Source organism: Meleagris gallopavo, chromosome 4 (genome assembly GCF_000146605.3).
Source record: "Meleagris gallopavo isolate NT-WF06-2002-E0010 breed Aviagen turkey brand Nicholas breeding stock chromosome 4, Turkey_5.1, whole genome shotgun sequence".
In the NCBI taxonomy this organism is placed as follows: Eukaryota; Metazoa; Chordata; class Aves; order Galliformes; family Phasianidae; genus Meleagris; species Meleagris gallopavo.
The window spans coordinates 68640627-68659641 of record NC_015014.2 but is presented as its reverse complement, the minus strand read 5'-3'; the positions used below and the strand labels follow the sequence as shown (position 1 = coordinate 68659641).

At 43.9% G+C, this 19015-nt stretch overlaps 1 protein-coding gene across 8 annotated transcripts in view; it reads left to right on the top strand.

Moving 5' to 3' along the window:
* Positions 1 to 19015, top strand: part of REEP1 (receptor accessory protein 1) — a 61983-nt gene that overhangs the window by 24384 nt on the left and 18584 nt on the right. For 7 of the 8 annotated variants that reach the window (XM_010710607.3, XM_031553240.1, XM_010710606.3 and 4 more), the window contains exons 3-7: positions 2008 to 2084; positions 3989 to 4109; positions 5690 to 5803; positions 12576 to 12626; positions 15930 to 16098. In XM_010710607.3, the coding sequence (XP_010708909.1) occupies positions 2008 to 2084; positions 3989 to 4109; positions 5690 to 5803; positions 12576 to 12626; positions 15930 to 16098 (532 nt within the window). The remainder of the gene's footprint in view (positions 1 to 2007; positions 2085 to 3988; positions 4110 to 5689; positions 5804 to 12575; positions 12627 to 15929; positions 16099 to 19015) is intronic. The other variant, XM_010710608.3, reaches the window with a different exon arrangement.

Here is a 19015-nt window from a genome sequence, read left to right as displayed (position 1 = left end):
TAGTACTGTCGGGTTTTTTCTGGATATTTTTTTAGTTGATTCTTAATTCCTATTAGAAATCTTCAATTCCTATTAGAAATCTTCAATTCCTATTAGAAATCTTCAATTCCTATTAGAAATCTTCAATTCCTATTAGAAATTCAGTTGCAAAAGAGGGACTCATCAGATGTGGGGTCATGACCCAAACGTGGAAACAGCTGGTCAAAGACCTGTTCTGCACTTAACATTGTTTTTCAGTGTATCCCACCAGTTGTAGACATATGGTAGTTAGGGGTTTAATTACCAAAAAAATAAAAATAAAGATGTTTACACTGACACAGCACAACCCTTCACGTACTGATCTAAAATTATATCACCATAGTTTATTTTTGTTCTTCTCAGTAATAGTCATTTTGATAAATGTTTTTTTAGGCTGATCGAGGCCCATCCCCACCAGATCTTAGTTTGTGTTTAAAGGTTTTGCTGGCAGTAGTGTCTAACTGACAGAACTGTGCTAGCAGTGAGGCTCTGAGCGAGCTGCAGTTATGTAAAAACTCTGGCAGAAGCTGCTTTGGAAAGGCAGTCCTCCCATGCCTTTAGCAGTGGCACTTTACACTAAATATAAAAACAAATCTAAGTGCTGGGGGAGCACAGCTGGGCGCCTGGTGCTCAGGGGGATAATTTCAGTACTTGTGGGCAGATGGAGGAGCACTACAGGCTCTGTCCCCACTTCACTGGGGAGAGGATGGAGCAAGGCATTTCAGAGCTGGTGAGTCTCAGCCTTATTGGCACCTCCACCGTCCTTCCCCACTGCAGCACCAGGTGTGGATGTCTTGTGCTCTCTTGTGCTGCCTTCTTTGTGGCCTTCCCTCATTCTATTGCAGCTCTAATTAACACCTCCAACTCATCTATCTATACCTATGCCATGCTTTTTAATTTGGAGATGCAGATTCCTAAAGCTTTTTGAGCTTTCAGTTTTACAGTTTGTCATTGGGAAAAAAAAAAAAAAGTGTTGAGAGAGAGCAAAAAGTTTCCTTCTCACTTCCAGTGCTTGGAAATTATTCCTCATTGCTTGATAAATGTTACTGGAGGTGCTGGTGGCAAGTGGCAGGTAATGGTATTTCTCTTCAGTGCAAGAAGAGCCAATACCACATATATCAGAATGGCTTAGCTGTGCCTTTTAAATACATTTATTGATCACTGTCACAAACCCACAGATTCTTGGACTGCTTGAGACAGTTTCCCTGACCAAGTCCCAGTTCCCTGTGGAACTTCTCCCATGTCTGTCACTGTCACCTCAAAGGAGATAATCCATAAATCACCCACCAGTCCATAAATCCAACCCCACAATGCATTTACCATAGATGAGCACGGTGACAGCACAGCACATGCTTTTGCCACCAGTGTGAAGTAAAATGCTCTCACCTCAGCCCTCAGAAGGGAATGTGAGCTAGTTCACTTGCCCTTGCCCCTGCAGTGGGCTCAGGGGGTGTATGTGGGCAGGCATGTTGCTCATCTGATGCATGCTAACTCAGCTCAGTTCCTGAGCCCTGGGTTACTGCACATTGCAGTGACCTATCTGCCTATCTGTCTCTTCCTGAATAGTTTCCCCTGCCTGTATGTTTATGTAAGTACATTTTGTCTTAATTGCAATTCTGTCACGCCCGAGTATTAACCTTGTCTACCAAGATGAGCCAAATGAAATTTTTAATACCCTGTGATAAGGCTGTGGCCCTTTCCTGGCCAGTAGAGCTTCCCGCATGGGAATGGCAAATCAAGCTGTCCTCCTTGTCCCTACATCAATTCTAGATCCTTCCTTCCTTGAGGGTTTGTGTGGAAATCTGCTGTGTGCTATGTACTGAGGTGGGGGGGAGTCCCGGCATCTTCAAGCTGTTACTGATTGTTCAAAACGTAAGTGGGGAAAGCCTTTTTTCTATGAGAGTCTCTGCACACATACCTGTATGAGATTATTTGAGCTCTTGGGGGGGAAAATGCCTGTTACTGAAAGTCACTGCTTTCTTTTACCAGGTCAAATGGATGATGTACTGGATAATATTTGCGCTCTTCACGACAGCAGAGACGTTCACGGATATCTTTCTTTGTTGGTGAGCATCAGTTGAGAACAGAACGTTGAACTGAAATGGAAATAAAATCAAAATGTCTGTAAGGGAAATAACAGGGCCCAAGTGTGCACTCTCTTGAATACAGGATTAGCACCTTCAGGTGCATAGGGATGTTTCGTGTGGAGGAGCCACGCTTCCTTTCTCTATGCTGTTATAAGGAAAGGAAGAGAGTCGAACTGTTCAATGGTATCTCAGTAAGAAACCACCACAGGAGTCTCTGTCCCCTGCCTGTAAGAAATAGGGCTCTGTCAGATGCATATCTATCAGATGCATGTCTGATAGCTGATTTCTATGCCTACAGAGGTTGTCACGTAAAAATGGTATCTTTAGCTACAGGCACAATTCTAGACTTAGATAGTTGTGTCCTGTCTAACTACACCAACTCTGTGGATCAGGCAGAAAAAGACCTGCAGCAAAGGACTTGGTTTCTAGCTTGCTGCCTGGGTCATGTTTCTTCAGACATCTTGCCTATTTCTTCCTGGGTGGAATGGAGTTACAATTTGATGGAGGACAGTGACAGTCTAAACTGTGGAAGGCTCACTGGTGCAAGTGGAAGGATTCCTGGCAAGCTGTCAGGGCTTGAGTGCATGAATGCCTAATCATCAGATTCAATTATTTAAATTGGGATGCTCAAATTTGAAAATACTTGATTTCTTGCCCGTTTTATTACGGCTTCTTCTTAAGTAGTGAATACCAGTGAATTCGATAGACTTGAGACTGAAGATTTAACTATAGAGCATGACCCTCACCTCTTAACATTCCATGCCTCTAGTGGGTCCTCCAGACAAAGGGAGTCGGGTTATTTGTCAGCATGTCAGATCTTTTGAAGAGGAGATAAAAGACATTATTGTCTCTTTATCTAATTTGCATGCAGATCTACCTTCACTGTCCTCATCTGGAGGGATTTCCTTGTTGTTTTCTTTTGAGGATGTGCTATTTGGATTTCCCTGTAGGAATAGCACACGGCTTGTCATTTCCACAGAGCCTATGAAATCAAGTATGCTGCAGAGAGCCTCACTGAGGTGGAAGATCAATTTGCCAGATCCATGCTCACGGTATCTCAGGGTACAGACCATCTCAGGGACCCTAAATGCTGTACAGCCCAACTGGCTTGGTGATGGCCAAGGGGGGAGTCAGAAGGGGTAAAAGTGCAGGAACTTGTAAGCTGGGACAAGGGCTATTTAAGAAGAAAGAAAAAGTAAAAAAAAAGATAAAAAGAATAAAAATGCCCAAGTGATTCATGGCAGTTTCTCACCACCAGCTCAATGAGTCTCCAAGTAACCTCCTGCAATTTAATTGCTGAGCGTTATGAATATATTATGAATATATATAATATGAAACATTTCTTTGGTCAAGTGGGTCAGCAGAGAAAAGAAGCAGAAAAGCACTTGATTCAGTGTAAGAACTGCTCAGGAACAACTAAAATGTTGGTATGTTAATAACAGTATTTTCATCCTATGTCCAAAATGGCATCCTGCCAGCTATTTTGAAGGAAATTAACTCTATTCCAGCTGAAACCAGGGCAGAAAGGCAAAGAAAAGCAAAGAGATGAAAAATGCTTAAGTATATTGATGATATACTGACTTGTTGGCTTGCTGTTCACTCATAAGGACAGTAAATGCAATTAAGGCAGCATTTGTGCTCATTCCGTGCAGACAGCTCCTCTTATCACACAACAAAGTCTTTTCCAGACTGTTAAATAACAGCTCTGATTCTTGAATAAAGATTTACACGTGCCTAGTTACGATATGTGTGAAGGTAAGTTAATGTCTGTGGATTCTTTGGTAAACAGAAGCCTTAAACTGAGCCAGCCAGTGTGCTGAGCATCTCTGATCAAGAGCAGTCACCAAAGTGGGAGTAGCCATTAATAGCTCTTTTTCTTCTAGGTTTCCATTCTACTATGAACTCAAAATAGCTTTTGTAGCTTGGCTGCTATCTCCATACACTAAAGGCTCCAGCCTCTTGTACAGGAAATTTGTTCACCCAACTCTATCTTCAAAAGAAAAGGTAAATCACAGGTGCCTGGGTGGAACAGATCTACTCTGTGTTTGCTCTGGTCTTCATACCACTCATTTTTGTTGAAGGACTGGGATTTACTTATTTTCTTCCTTTGTCAATTGATCATCTCTTTTTGGTTGATGTGTTTTTGTTTTTTAGTGGTGGTTGTTTTTCTAAATACTGGCATCTGTTCAGCTCACTCATGTATATTAGCTCATGTTTGTGCACTTGAGAAGCTGGGAGGGAGGGGGATAATAATACCTCCAGAGCTGTTTTGCACGTACTAGCTGAATATAGCTGGAGTGCTGTGTTATAGCTGGATGTAATGATTAGAGAAACATGGTCTGACAGCTCCTTAACTTCGTACCCAGCTCTGTGCAGCAATGAGACAAATAGTCCAACCTGTCTGAAAGGGACGTAACAAGCGCTTGCCTGACTGGGAGAGGTGCAGAATGTTGAAGACATGTAAAGTGTTGAGGTCTCAGGCTAAGAAATGTCCTGCAGAAGTTTATGATGTTAATTTCAGAGGAGACATTACAGCTTGAATTGCTTGCCTGCTTGAGAGACTACCATGGCTGTGAATGGGACATTGTCAGGCAGATCCATCTGGCTTGTATGAATGCATGGGCTAAGAATAGCTATCAGTCACATATCAACATACAAGCTACTAAGAAGTGAATAACTGTTTCCCACGTTGCCAGCCATGGCAGTGAAGGATCTCTGTTTAAGCCACAGGCAGTGCATGAACAATTGTCTCTCAGTCCTGTCCAAGGGGAACAGTGAGGATCAGTTCCCTTTTTGTTTCCTGGGAAATTCTCTTTATGCTTCTCACAAGTAGTGCTCATGCATTTTGGGTTACCACCTCTCATCTGGAATGAGAACAGGAACCACTAAGAACCCAACAGCTTCTTACAGTCTCCAGCTCCTACTAACCCAGTATATCCAGTAGCTAATTGCTGAAAGTTGTTGTCATCCATTATCATCTAAGTCCCTGTGTCCTGGGGGAAGAGAGCACAAGGACAGGAACTTTCCCTGCATATTGTGCAACATTAAAATCCAGAAGCTCTAGACCTGTAAGTTCCATGGACATTTTGGAGATGGACACTGCAGTGATATGCACAGATACCTCAGATACTTTTGAGAAGACCAGTACTGGACCCAGGACAGTAGGCTGCAGCTGACCAGCATCATACTGCTATTTCTTTTTCATTATGCAGCAATCCAGTTTGTCTTTGGAGTCCATAGATTGCCAGTGGCTTCTGACACATTCTTTCCAGGTAGATGTGTCTATCTGGCTTCCAGCACCTAGCACCTATCATGGTGGTTACTCTGTGCAAGTATGTTCCAAATTTGGATCTCAGTCTTCCATTCATGGAATAAAGAGATCCCAAAAGCTGAAATGGAAATTACTGCTCCCCTGCAAATCTTCCCTATTTGCAAATGTTGACGTGAACTTCTCCACAGGCAGGGAGGGGGAAAAGGAGCACGTCTACTTCCACAAAGTTTGCCAAGTTTGAGGCTGGGAATGCTGGACTTATCACTCTTGTGTGTTTGGTTTTTTTTGTTTGTTTTATTGTCTGCTGTGACAGGAGATCGATGACTGCCTCGTCCAGGCGAAAGACCGGAGCTACGATGCCCTCGTGCACTTTGGGAAGCGGGGCCTGAACGTCGCGGCCACAGCAGCTGTCATGGCAGCTTCCAAGGTAAAGGTGGGGGTCAGGATGGTGATATTAGCATCTCATCCACATCCATTGCCACCTACAGCCACGGTGTGGAGGGGGAGACATAGCAGGGGTAGGGATTCTCTCACTGGTCTTCATCATGTCTCCCAGTTTGCTTCCCATTCACCAGCCACAGATGTGCCTCTTGGGATGAAGACAGTAAATGTGGTGCTTAGTGAACCTGTATGAGGTTGTAAATGCAGCATGAAAACTAAGGTCTGCTTCAGATCTCTTTATTTTCCATGCCATTCAGTACCCAGGTGACAACATTAGCAGTGCTGTTCATCGCAGCCTGCACTCTTTATTTTCCCTGTCAAAGTGAGGGCATGAATGATGCTAACACAAACACAGCACCCTATCTAGGAAGTAGTTTTTTGTCAGTACCTTGCTGGTGAAATGAAAGGCCTGGCTTGTTATCTGTTGTGCTGCATTCTTGAGAAGTCTAGAGACCTCTAGTCCAGATACTAACAGAAAGTACCTGTGACTAGAAGTTCAGGAAGGCTGAAAATTTGTCTGACAGATTTACGCATAACATACCTGGTGTGTAATTCTCTGGGGACGTGCTTATGTGAGAGTGAATGGGAAGTGACATTAGTTGCTTTTGGGGAATGAGTAGATGCTGGAGGAGGGTCTTATCTGAGGATGTGTGTCCTGTACTCTGTTTCTGGCTAAGAGCCAGGACCAGAAAATAGCTGTTATCAAGCTCTTGCACCTTTCATGCTAAGAAATAGATAACTGGATATTGTGGTTCTGCTCTCTGGGCAATGGATTACCACGGCTTAGGATAGATGTGCATAGCAACAATACTCTTGTGGAGCAAGACTTGTCTAAAAAATGCAGCTTTCATTCAGCCAAATACAGTGGTTCTTGCAGAAGTGTAACGGAAGCATATGAGCAAGATGGGTGTTGGCATTAGGAAAAACGCATGAATGGGAGTTGAAGGAAATTGTTTTCCTCTGCCAAAAGCTTTTCATATGACCCTGGGCACATCATTTAGCATATCCTGGCCTTATCTCCTGTAAAAATGAATAATTCATCCTTGGGAGGCCAAATATGGTATAGGCTATTAAGCATGTGGAATTGAAGATGTTATATAAGTGTGAGCCCCTGAGATATGTCATATACACACAGAGTGACAAGGATACGCAAAAGCTGTTCCAAAAAAAGGCCAAAAATTACCTTCTGTTCCACTGCCAAGCGTTGGACAGACTATGGCTGTCAGCCCAGCTCAGTTCTACTGGTACATTGCTCTTAAGATTCTCACTGCCTTGAAATACAGCTCTAGTGGCAGCAGGAAACCAGGCAGAATGGAGAAGACCCTCCAGAGTACAAGGAAAGTACTGCTTTGTTTTAGATAATGAAGCTTCACTTTCATTGCTGGAAGAAACCAACATATGCTGTGACTTCTGTGGTATTGCTGAATGGCACATCTGCCAGTCTGACTTGAGAGTAAACAGTTAAAATATTGCTTCCTGTGCTGGACCAAGAGAGTCTTTCCTGCACGTTTCTCTGGGGATAGGAAAGTGTTCTGTTAATAGGATTGAGAGGTAGTCGTCGGATTGATTGATTTATACAATAATGCAAGAAACATTCATTCCTTTCATTCAACCTTGAGATGTAAATTACAGCATTCTTGGGGAAAAATGTGATTCCTGACTTCTTCACCACTTCAGCATGTGGTCCCTAGCAAGTTGCTTGCTTCTGTGCTCCTCAGGGTGCAGTTTCAGCAGGCAGAGTAAGGTGATCTAACAGCCCTCCTTTTCCAAAATGGGGGTGCTGCTCCCACTCCCATTGGGTTTCTCTGCACCAGCTGTTTGGGGTCTCTTTGCATTAGCTCTAATCCATTTTAATGCTAATTCATAAGGAGAAAGAAAAGAAGTACCATTTTTCTTATCAGGAGTCCACAAATGTGTCCCATGAGTGCTGGAGCCAACACAAGGGGAGGAACAGAACTGCATCACGAGGAGTTTGGGTGGAGGAGATAAAAACAAGATCTTCCCTTCCTGGTTGTGGGCAGGAGATAGTTCAGCTGTGCTGCTCATGGAACCGCACCCTTAATACCTTTACACTCTTCATGGTATGGTAGTTAGGAGTGGTTGAAGCAGTTTCGTCCCTGCCCTTCTCAGCCTGAAATTTTGGGCAGGGGAGAGTTGAGTGGTTGTGACTGTGATTTTCAGCCTGATGTGTTCCAGTATAGGAGGGCTGAGCTGCGGTGCCTCCAGTATTCAGGATGTGAGGTGCAGTGGCTCAGGTGTGGACATGTTCCTATTTAGCCATCCCTGCTGCAGAGGGAATGGTTTCCAAGAGCTGAAATGGTGACAGCTTCTGTTGTCCTGGTTTTCAGCCGCTGTTAAATGTATGTCAGCACCCTTACTGGCACACTTGAGAAGGAGGTATAACAGAGGCAGATTATCCTGTATGAGTGAAGTTTAAGTGATTATTTATCTAGAAAACACTTTGAGCTGACAGATGCCAAACCAAACTGCAGTGCTGTCCTCAGAGGAAAGTTTCCAGAGAAGAGAAAAGAGAATAGTAGTTCTAAGCCTTATCCTGACTTTCCCTATGCCAGAGTTTAAGGGTATCCAGCTTGCCTGAGATAAGTGTTGAGTGTAGATTGGAAAGTGAGCTCTGAAGAGGCTCATTGGGTTTCAGCCTTTACCAGGTCTGTTAAAACTAACCTACAGAGATGACTGTCTATTCAGAGCTATTGAGCACCTGCAGGTGCCCTGGAAAATGGGGCCTTTACCAGCAAATGGGAGGATTGCTCTTCTTTTCTTCTTCTCTTGGTTTAAAAGATGAGGAAAACATGATTTCCTATTAAGAAATAGACCCTCAGATGTTGCTGTGGGAACCTTCTGCTGGCAAATACACAGCGAGATGCTGGGTTAAAAGTAAGTGTGCTCCATCTAGACTTGTTTTTCAGTAAATTAGCTTCAATCTAAAGGCTCCTCTACTTGGAGATATGTCTCCCACTGTGCACAGCCCTATCCATTCCTGTCTTTGTCCCATGGTGTGGGACATCTTGTGCTCCCAGTGGTCCGGATCCATGATGATCTCTTCTCTTTAGTGATCTCTGTGTGAAGCCCATCGTTTCTTTTTTTGTTGTTTTTTTAATCCACAATGCAGCACGGTATTGCTGGCTCTCTGATTATGCTTTGTGTCTGACAGGCTGCTACTTAGATGTTTCTCATCGGCTAAGAAGCTGCAAGCTGAGCACAGCCACATATCTTCCTTATCTCTGATCCCCTGACCCCTTTCCCCTTTCTATCTTAAATAGCAATCTTAGCCAAGTACAAGCTTCTCTCTCTCCCTCCTCCTGCTCCCCTCCACTGCTCTGTTTTGTTTTGAAGCCACGGTTGTGCTAATGTTGGCACAAACCTGTGCCAGTTCATTTTACAAGCCGAGGAGCTGTCAGTGTCCCAAGTACCCTGAGCCTGCCCAGCTGGCTCACTTGGGTGTTTTCTCTCTCTGAGTAGAGTCTATTTTTGATGCTCTCTGAGCAGACAGAGCATTAGATAGCTGGGCTTATTACCCCTGCTAGGTGCTCAGCACAGATCTTTTCCCTACCCCGAGCAGCCTGCGTCCCCTCTAAAGAGCATAATCTCATTTGGAGCTCTGTAATCCTGTCCTCATTAGTTGGTCATCTGTCACACACCATGACTTCAAGTGGGTCAGTGCTAAGTGATGGGATTAGATGACCAAGCATTAAATCTTGCTGCTCTTTGCATGTTTTTTGTTCCAGTTAGTTCAGCCATTCCCACTCCAAGGAGCCCTGGACACTGATCACCTCTTTTCTTGCTCAACTTGTAGCAGCAGAAGAGAAGCAGAAAAGGAGACTGATCTGGGTCTGAGTGGCTCTCCTTCCCTCTGCTGTCACTGCAGAAACAGGGCAGCAGCAGGGCTGTTATGGGACACAGGCAGTGGGGCAGGTGCAAGGCTCTGGCTGGGCAGCAGAGCCATCAGATGGAGGCCTGAGCACAAACAGGCTTTTCATTGGCGGTGCTCTGGTTTCTGATGAGAGCAGCTGAGACGTGTGTGACTGCAGTGAGGAGTGGTACTGATGGCTTGGAGGCAGCACCAGCCTCTTCTGGCACACCCATAGGAGCAGTTGCTCATCTTCCACCTGTCACCCTGAGCTTTCCACCACCTGCTGCCTTCCCCTGTCCCCAGTTGCTAACTCTCCACTCCTTCCTTCCCTTCTCAGGAGCCTGCTGTGCTCTGCCTTTGCTTCCTCTGTTTCCATAGCCCTTCCATCACCAGTGTTTTACACTCTCTCCAGCTTTTAACTTCTTCCATTCTCCTTAAATCTTCCTCGTTTCCCAAATCATATTCTCTTATTCCTCATCCTGAACAAACCAATTCAGCCAAACAGGTCAGTGTCATTTTACCACAAGACAAATCCTGCTCCCAACTATTTAACCACCTCAAACTGCAGTCTCAACTCTGCTCTTCAGAGCAGAGCTGCAGAAAACATCCTGCAGCCATCAGGCCATCACAAGTCCAAGATTTCTAATAACACACCTCCCTTGGTCTTCTGTTTGCACAGCAGCTGATGCTGTTCCTGTTGTGTGCCCCTTGGTGCAGCCTGCCTTCAGGAAAAGGGAGTGGGGGGCACAGCACACTGCTGGCAGTGGGCACAGAGCCTTGGCAGGAGATGATAAACGAGATGGAAGGTGCAGGCATGCATGACTGGTGTCGATGAAAAGACATTTGTGCCTAATAAGTATGAGAAACGGTCCAGGAGCCTTTCATGCGTAGTGAAATATGGCTTGCAGTGCTGCCAGAGCTAGCAGTCGTTCTGGATATCTGTTAAAAAGGCCAGACATGCAGATGAAGGTGGGAAGCATTCAGTACTCACATCCACCTCTTTAACTGCTGCATCAGCAGTTCCCAAACCGCTTCAGCTCAAAACCACCTGACAGGTCTGGCAGCATCACTTCCATTCCCTCTGGGCTCATCACCCCATACAGGCTGCAGCACTGCTGGGTTAGGTTTCCTGAACCCAGGAAATTTGTTGGAAAGTCTTCCATTTTTTGCTGGATTTTGAGCCAGGAAAAGAAATGCTGAAGATCACTTAGATTTTATCCTCACTAGTCAAACAGCATCTTTTCCTTCATTTCTAGTACTTGGCTGATGTAGCCAGTGCAGCTGCCCAGAAGTCAGAAGTATTTAGCTCTCTGATTTCCCATGAAGACTGATAGCTATTAATGTTTAAAGTCCAGACTTCTGTGGAAGAAATGGTGCCTTCTGAGGCATGACAGTGGAGACCTGCACTTTTACTTGAACTGGGAAAGAGTGAGGTGGGGAGCCTCCTTTCCTAAAAAAGGAAGGATAAAGGATCTTTGTAATGACAACATTGTAGATAAAGAGTTTCTTTGTTTATCAAAATGCATCATAGGACAGTCTGTCCAGTCTGTTTAGTTCCATATCTGTAACAGCCATACATAATGTGTACCCCGTTCTTTTATATGGCCAGGAACTTCACAAATCAGGAGAGGATCTGTTGTTGTTATCTCAGAAGGGCTGAGCACATTCCTTATGAACACAGCATTCTTTAAATGATCTTCACTTCGGATCCAAAACCAGCGATCTCTTGGTTGAGCTATATGATCCCTACAAAGGCTTTCTTGAAACATATGTTACCACTAATCACTATTTCATTAATCGTATCTGTTGTGGTGTAATGCATTTTTTCACTCTGAAGATTCAAAAAACTGATTTCCCCCCAAATCAACAAAACACAATCCCTGCTGCAGAGGTACAATCCAAGCAGCTGGTTCCGGTTTTTTCATCTCTTTGGCTCTTGCATTAATGTCTCAAGGAGCAGACAATAGCCAGTGAATGCACAGGACAGCAGAACCAAACAATAAATGTACCGAGAGGCTGGGCTGGGAGACACAATTTCATACTGTTCCCAAGAGAGGAAATGGACTGCACAAACAAAAAGGGTGGATGAAATTAAGTTTCCACCATCAATGTTAATGTCAACTGATTTCCCTTTGAGTCTTCTGTACTGTTTGACCTCTCCAAACTGTGTAGCTCTTCCCAGGAAGCCATGGCACGCAAGCCATAAAGATATTGTTTGTATGATAGCTGCATTCGTGTGGCTTGACAATGGCAGAAGCAACTGCTCCCTTCATTCTGGCCTCTGCTTAGCCCGCAGAGCCAATGGTTTTGCTCTTTTCAGGGCCTTCTGCAGGCAGGCCCTGTGAGCTTCTTCATGCAAACCTGCTTGTTGGTGTAATTCCCCAGTGTTACCCCACTTCTCAGAAAAGCTGGTAATCACTAGGATTAAAATGACTCCTGAGCATCCCTGACCTAATCCTGTGCCTAAACTAGTCATAAGTTAGTCAGGTAGTGCAGTCTGTTCTTAATGACTGTCAGTCTGTATTACAGAGGTGGTCAGACACTGGGGGTCTCTCCGGTGGGATGAACCTGTGAAGTGCAAAGAGTGACAGCCTGTTGTGTTGATAATTTGCTTAACTCTTTAAACACACTTGCTAGGTAACACCCTGTCAGCTGGGGTTATGGAGTGTTTTCTCCATCTCTCTGGGAGAGCTGAGGAAGGGAGAATCTACATTCAAAGTTGTAGTTCACAGGTGGGTGCCCATGCTTTTTATGTGTGTGTGAGTCCTTGTACAATAGTGCCCAGTGCCATGCTCATGTCTCACCTTGATTACTTATGCTTCAAACCGACCTTATTCTCAAAGCTTTTATGTTTGTTGCCACATTGGCTCTTTTTTTCCCTTGCTAGGTCTCTCAACTACTTCATTTACACTTGTATTTGGACCAGAAAAAAGGGCAGGTAATCTGCTGAATGCTTCTGCTTACACCTAACTAATATCTGCCTCCCTGTAAAAGACTAGTTTGAACTGTTTTCAGCTGAGATTGGCCTCAGGACAGATGCTGTTTGCTCTGCTTCCAATAGGAAGATCCTACGTGCTGAGCTTTAAAAGCCTCTCCTTGATCTCACCAGCAAAATGCCTTCCAAGTCCTCTGCTGGCAGTTAGAAACTCCAGCAGTCAGGCAGGGAGCTCTGAATGCAGAAAAACCATCTAACCCAATTGTTGCTACTGTATTGGCCAAGCTGCCGTGTCTTTGTTTTTTTCACTAATGGACAAAGAGAGCCTCGTTCCCACTGCTGTGATCCCATTAGAATGGTTGGGCTTGCAGTGGAGCTAGAGAGACCAGGACTTGGCTCAAAGGTGAAGATGGATTTCTGCAAGCATTTTCTGACAGATGTGGCTGGGGAAGTCCTGCTGACACTGTAGCAATAACTGATGCCCTAGGAGTATGCACTACCCCTTGTAGCAAGTATCTGCAGGATGGCAGCTGTAATATGCATGCAGACATGTCTGCTACTGTGTAACAGAGTTACAGCAAAGAGAGAGGAGAAAATTAACAGGTCTAGTATTGTGCTGGAAGTGTGGTGAGTGTGACTTAGTGTTCCCTTGCCTGTCCATTAACTACTGATCCTAAAATGCAAAAGGCCAGAAGGTGCCATCCTGCATTAACAGAAAGCTTCTCTTACACAACTTGGCAGTTTTTGATTCCTGATTTGTGTCACGTCACCGTGCTGTTACAGTTTCAGCTGCAAAATGGAGTTTCTAGTTATTAAAGATGTTCTGAAGCCTAAATAATGTCTACAGAATTCTTTCAGATTGTTTTACTGAAGATATGATGAAATCCAGATGCTGTTATTTGTTTATATTTCGATTATACTTAATGAGACTTTGTTATATATATTGCAGATTTTAAGATTATGTTCCTAACTTTATTTTCCTAGAGACTGTATAAAACCACCTACATATGTGGAAGAATTTTTATGAATGATTCCATTGTATGCAGACTCAATTTTTTCAAACTCTTAAGTCCACCTCCCTTTTAAAACTTGTATTTCCAGTGTGAATGCAGAGATGAACTCTGGAGAGGCAAAATAATTTTGTTGCATTGCCTTTTAGAGTATCTGTCATGATATTGACTCCAGATTTTGGAAAGGACCAAAATTTCTGATCCTTCCAGGCTATATTGGTTGGGTGAATGTTTGTGGCTTGGGCTGTTAGCACTGGGTTGATGTTCTTTACTAGGAGGTGATGTTACCATGTGCTTTTTAGTGTTTGTCTTCTGTCCTGTTAGTGCCACTGAGCCCTGTTCCAGTCTGGCATTTCTCTGCTCCTTCCCCGAGAAAACAAATGATGAGAGGCATACATTAGGTCCTTGTTTTAAAGCTTTTAGATCATTCTGTGCCATTATATCATAGGTTGCAGTGCAAAAAATAAAATAAAATTAGCATATCTGCTTAATTTTCAATGCAAAAGAGTGCATTAGTGTCATCTTCCCTGCCAGGTTGGTCTGACACATGAATCTCATCTCTAATCTGACTCACATCCACATACAGAAATCACTCTGTGGAATGAAATGCTATTTGGGTTAGCTGGCTGAGCAAAGCAGCTGGGAGGAGGTTAAAAGCTTGAGTTCTGCTGACATTTGAGCTGGTGGTGCAAGAGAAATACAGCACTCGTGGTACAGCAGCTTATCAATTGCTAAGCCCTCAGCTTTGCTTGTCCAGTCATTCTGCAACAGTGAAATATTAGCTAGTGATCTGATTGCTCATAACTAGCTCTTGCTAGGGAGCTGTCTGCTGTAGTCAGACTCGGGTAGAATGTCTTGTGTTCCCTTTAATCAGCACCGACAACTGGGTGGTAGCGCAGGATTGATGAGCCGTAGAATGGTTTGGGTTGGAAGGGACCTCAAGGATCATCGAGTTCCAACCCCCATCACCTGCTCACATCCAGTTTTTCTGCCATCTACACCCCCAAGTCCCTCTCTGCAGTACTGCTCTCAGCCCATTCATCCCCCTGCTCTGTGCTGATGTTTGAGATTGCTTTGATCATGGTGCCAACAGAGCATGCATAGAGAGATGTTAAGACACCAAATGTTCAGTAAACCGAGGAGAAAAACCCTACTGTGGCTTCCTGGCTGGCTCCACCAGGTGACTGCCCTACAAAGGACAGCTCAGTTTTACTGTACTTAATGATGTGTGTTTCTACTGATGATGTTTCAGAGCAACACTGAAGGAGTTATCACCATGTGCTCTTTGGTTCTTGCGGATGCAGAAAAGTGCTGTAGTCTGGGATGAGCAGCCCGTCTGTGGCTGAACTGATATGTGTTGGAAGTCTGAATCCTGGGAGGGCTTTTCAGCCTACAGCTTTTTATACAAGAAAAGTTGGGATATTTCTGATCCAGCATTTTCCTTGAATGTAGAGACTGAAAGTTGCCACGGCAACTTTGGTTATAAGCACTTTGTGCTGTATCTAACTACAGTGCCTAAAAGTAAGTTGCTAAGGAATTTATATGGGGTGGAAGCACTGATTTCCCATTACTCTGCTTGTGAAATTTCTGAAGTGATGCTGGTAACTCAGTACATCAGCGTGTCAATGCCATTTCACTAAGGGACAGGCACGGAATGTTTTTGTCTCTTGACTGAGAGCTAGTCTGAAAAGCAGTACAAATGGAAGGAGTTTATTTCTTCCGTAAGCTGCATGAAAAAAGCACAGGAATAATTATTTGCTTTAAGAATAACTTTTTATTACATCCAAATTTCAAATGTTCTGTCCTCTGAAAATTCTCTGTGTGACTGAGAACTGCTGGATGAATATCATCATAGAGGATTAACTTCAAAAGGGAGTTATTTTGATGTAGAACATTTAATTGCAGTCTGAAACAAGAACCTAAGATATTAGTGAAGAAAAGTACCTACCAGAAAGTTCCTACATCCTCCTCCTCCTTCAGATGTGGCCAAGGCTGCTCCAAGTTCAAATGACTGCGTTGAAGAATCAGAGATGCTCTCCATCACATTTTCAAATGATCGCATTTTGTGCACAGAACCACTGTAAACGGAAGAGCAAAGACAGTAAAGTGATGCTTTTAACACTCATTTACATCCTCTCTAGGTTACTGGAGCAGGCAATTTTTTCTTTCCCTATTGTCCTAATGGTCAAACTTTCATTCAATTTCATTTCATTCAATGAGCTGGGGAGAAGGAATGTTTGAAACGCACTGTCTGATCTAACTTCTGTGTATGTTATTTGCTTGCTTGTTTAACTAGGGACAGGGGGCCCTGTCTGAGAGACTAAGGAGCTTTAGCATGCAGGATCTCTCAACAATTCGTGGTGACAGCAGCAGCACTGTTCCTCCTTCGGTCACTGTACGAACAAGTAGCAAACAGAGCCAGCCAAAAACATCCAGAAGTGCATCGGAAGGCACTGGCAGCTCAGGTAAGTGTCAGCGTTATTTTCAGTGTTGTGTTGTCTGGAATATCACACAGCTTAATGAAGTCATGCAGTTGGCAGGAATATATAGAAACAGACATTGCAGGCAGCACATACCAGAACTCACAGGACACAGACACACTGTTGAGTCTCTTGGCACTTAAAGAGAGAGAACAATATTGTTTGATGGTTACTATTCCTGACTGGTACCAAGGACTGGACTTGCGCATTCAGGAAGCCAGTATCAGTCTTCACTAACTGAAAAGTTGGGTTCTAGGGCTGAAATCAGTGGTAGGTTTTCAATGAGAGGCACTAATGGAAGTGCCAAAATCAGAGATAAGGATGTATAGTAGTGGGCAAGGGTCACTGTTATTATCAAAGCCCCCATTTGGTGATACAGCTTCTCACTTATGCTGTGCAAATGTTTTTCTGAACTATACAATAGCTGGTACTTGACAGATGCAGTTAAAGAACTGCATCACTGCTGAAGCCTACTGAGAAATAAAACCTGTAAAGAGAACTCCTAGAAGCAGAGACCGAGGTCTGATAGCTGTTTGTGAAGGATGTCTGGGTAAGCACTGTTGTGGAAAGCAAGTGTCTCTGAAAAGCAGAGGTTTGTTTTTAAAAATATGAAAGAACAAAGGGAAGAAAAAACATGGTGGGAATGAAATCCATTCCTGTATACACTGTTAACAAATTTTGCTTTCATTTGTGGCAAGTGATCTGAAGATAGTGTTCATGCCCAGTATAGAAAACTCTTATTCAAACATAAATAAATAAAACCTTGCAAACCTTCCACCCATTCCATCTTACTTATTTCATTGAGGTCCTCATCCTGCTTGTTGCAGGGCCCTTCTCCCCCCACAGCCAATGCAGACAGGCATCACTAAGGGGCTTTTGCACTCACTTTAAATCAAATTAAGTAAAATTAAAGATCCTGATCTCTACAATCCTTGTGCTGTTTTGTATGGGCACAGTTATGTATGTAGTCAGAAAGACTAGAGGGGCAAACTGACTCAAAACTAGTGTGTGTGTATGCAGATAGAAGAGTAGGATCTATCAGCCTGTATGAGGTCCTGAGATCTGCACACCAAGCCTAGGCATAGTCTCATTGCTTCACCTTCTGTGTTTGCTTAGATGGAATTTTGCATAAAAGCAAGGGGAAGAATATGCTGCCCATTAGTATGCTGTATGTACGTATAATATATTATATATGGGCATGTGCATAGACAGTTGCTACCAAACAGCTGACATACAGCTCTTTTTCCTGTCCCAAAGCCCTGAGATAACACAAATGTCCATGTCAGCAATCCCCACTGTCTCACAGAAACATTAGACTTTTCTTTACATTCCTGTTTTAGAGATAATGGGACTAAGTTGATCTGACATCAGAGAGTCAGCAAAAATACCCCTGCCTGTTTGAACTGAGGATGACTGCTTTCTTGAAAAGATCCCAGAAGCCACCAGCCATGAGAAAGCCTGACAGCAGTAGCTGGGATGCTTGCACAGCTTTAGAAAAGTTAACAGAGAGCCTGGCTAGGACTGCAAACACTTTCTGCAGTAGAAATCCTGCTTTATGGAGGCTTGTAGGAAAGGCTTGAAGGAACAGGTCTTGCATATGCAAGAGAGGCAATGTGGTGATCAGGGGGAATCACAGCAACTGAATTCAGACCCTGCTTTATTGCAAAATGCCTGTGTGACCTGGAGTGTCCTCAGTGTGTCTGTAAACCAGGACAAAGTGTACTTTCCATAGACAAGTCCTGAAAGCCACATGTGATAGAAGATTCTCATGTATTTTAGGGTGAAGACCTTAGAAGATTTCTTATGTACACCTTACATTAGTGACTAGAACATGTAAAATACCTGATCAGTGCCGCAGTCCTGTCTGCAGATCCATCCCAATCTTTCAAGGTTTCTCAGTTGGTATTTGTTAGGTAGTTCTCCTTCTTGTCACTACCTCTGAGAAGTTTCTGGACAACCAAAGTGCCCTTTTTATTTTTTTCTGTTCTTCTATTCGGTCTCCTTCCTTCTCCAATCCAGGCATCTGAGGCACTGCATGTGGGTGTGCTGTGATTTAGTTAACTTGATTTGGGTGTTATTCCCATAGCCCTTCTTCTGCCATTCATTCATCCTGGAGTTTCCCTGCTCATTACTTACCCTCATCCTCCATTCATTCTGATTAATTACAGCTCTGTGCAAGTGCAGCTTTCAGTGTCAGTGTCCACATTTTAAAATAGTAACTACAGCAGGGACAGTAACCTGAAGTGTTATATTGTGCCTGGGTGCTTTGGGATGTGCTGATGTGCTAATGGGGTTTGCTTGAGGAAGGAGGCATTGCTAGGCCAAAGCCAGCCTAGGATGGGGAAGCCAAGCACTGCTGGAGCCACTGTTACTCTTTACTTTGACCTTGACATCCCCATGCCTAGGAGCATGTGTGAGCATCAGTTTTAAGGGACATCCACAGTCACTGTTGAAGGAATACCCACACACCCAGATTGCCCATGGGAGGGTTTTTATAGTGTCTGCTGAAAGCTCCCTTTATTTCTCTCAGATGGCCATCAGGGATTCCCAAAAGCTGCACGATTTGCTTTCCATCTAGCACAGGCTCTTTATTTTCTCTGTATGCCAAACAGTGGTGTCAAGGAGAGAAGAGGAGCCTTATGATAACATGATGTGAAGTGCTGCCCTCAGGACGTGGAACAGACTTGCTGAAGCCACTCAAGCTGTCTGGTAGTAAACAGCTGTGGGTGGGAAGAAATCCTGAAAATAGTGTAGCTGTGCTCCAAATGCAGCCAAACCACCCAGAGAAAATCAGAAGTAATTTGCTCATGCTGTCTGTGATCTCTCTAGTTTTCACAACAGAACCTGCTGACATATGGGGAGCTGCCCTGCTGCTCCTGTTCTCAGGTTGTGGCAGCCCCAG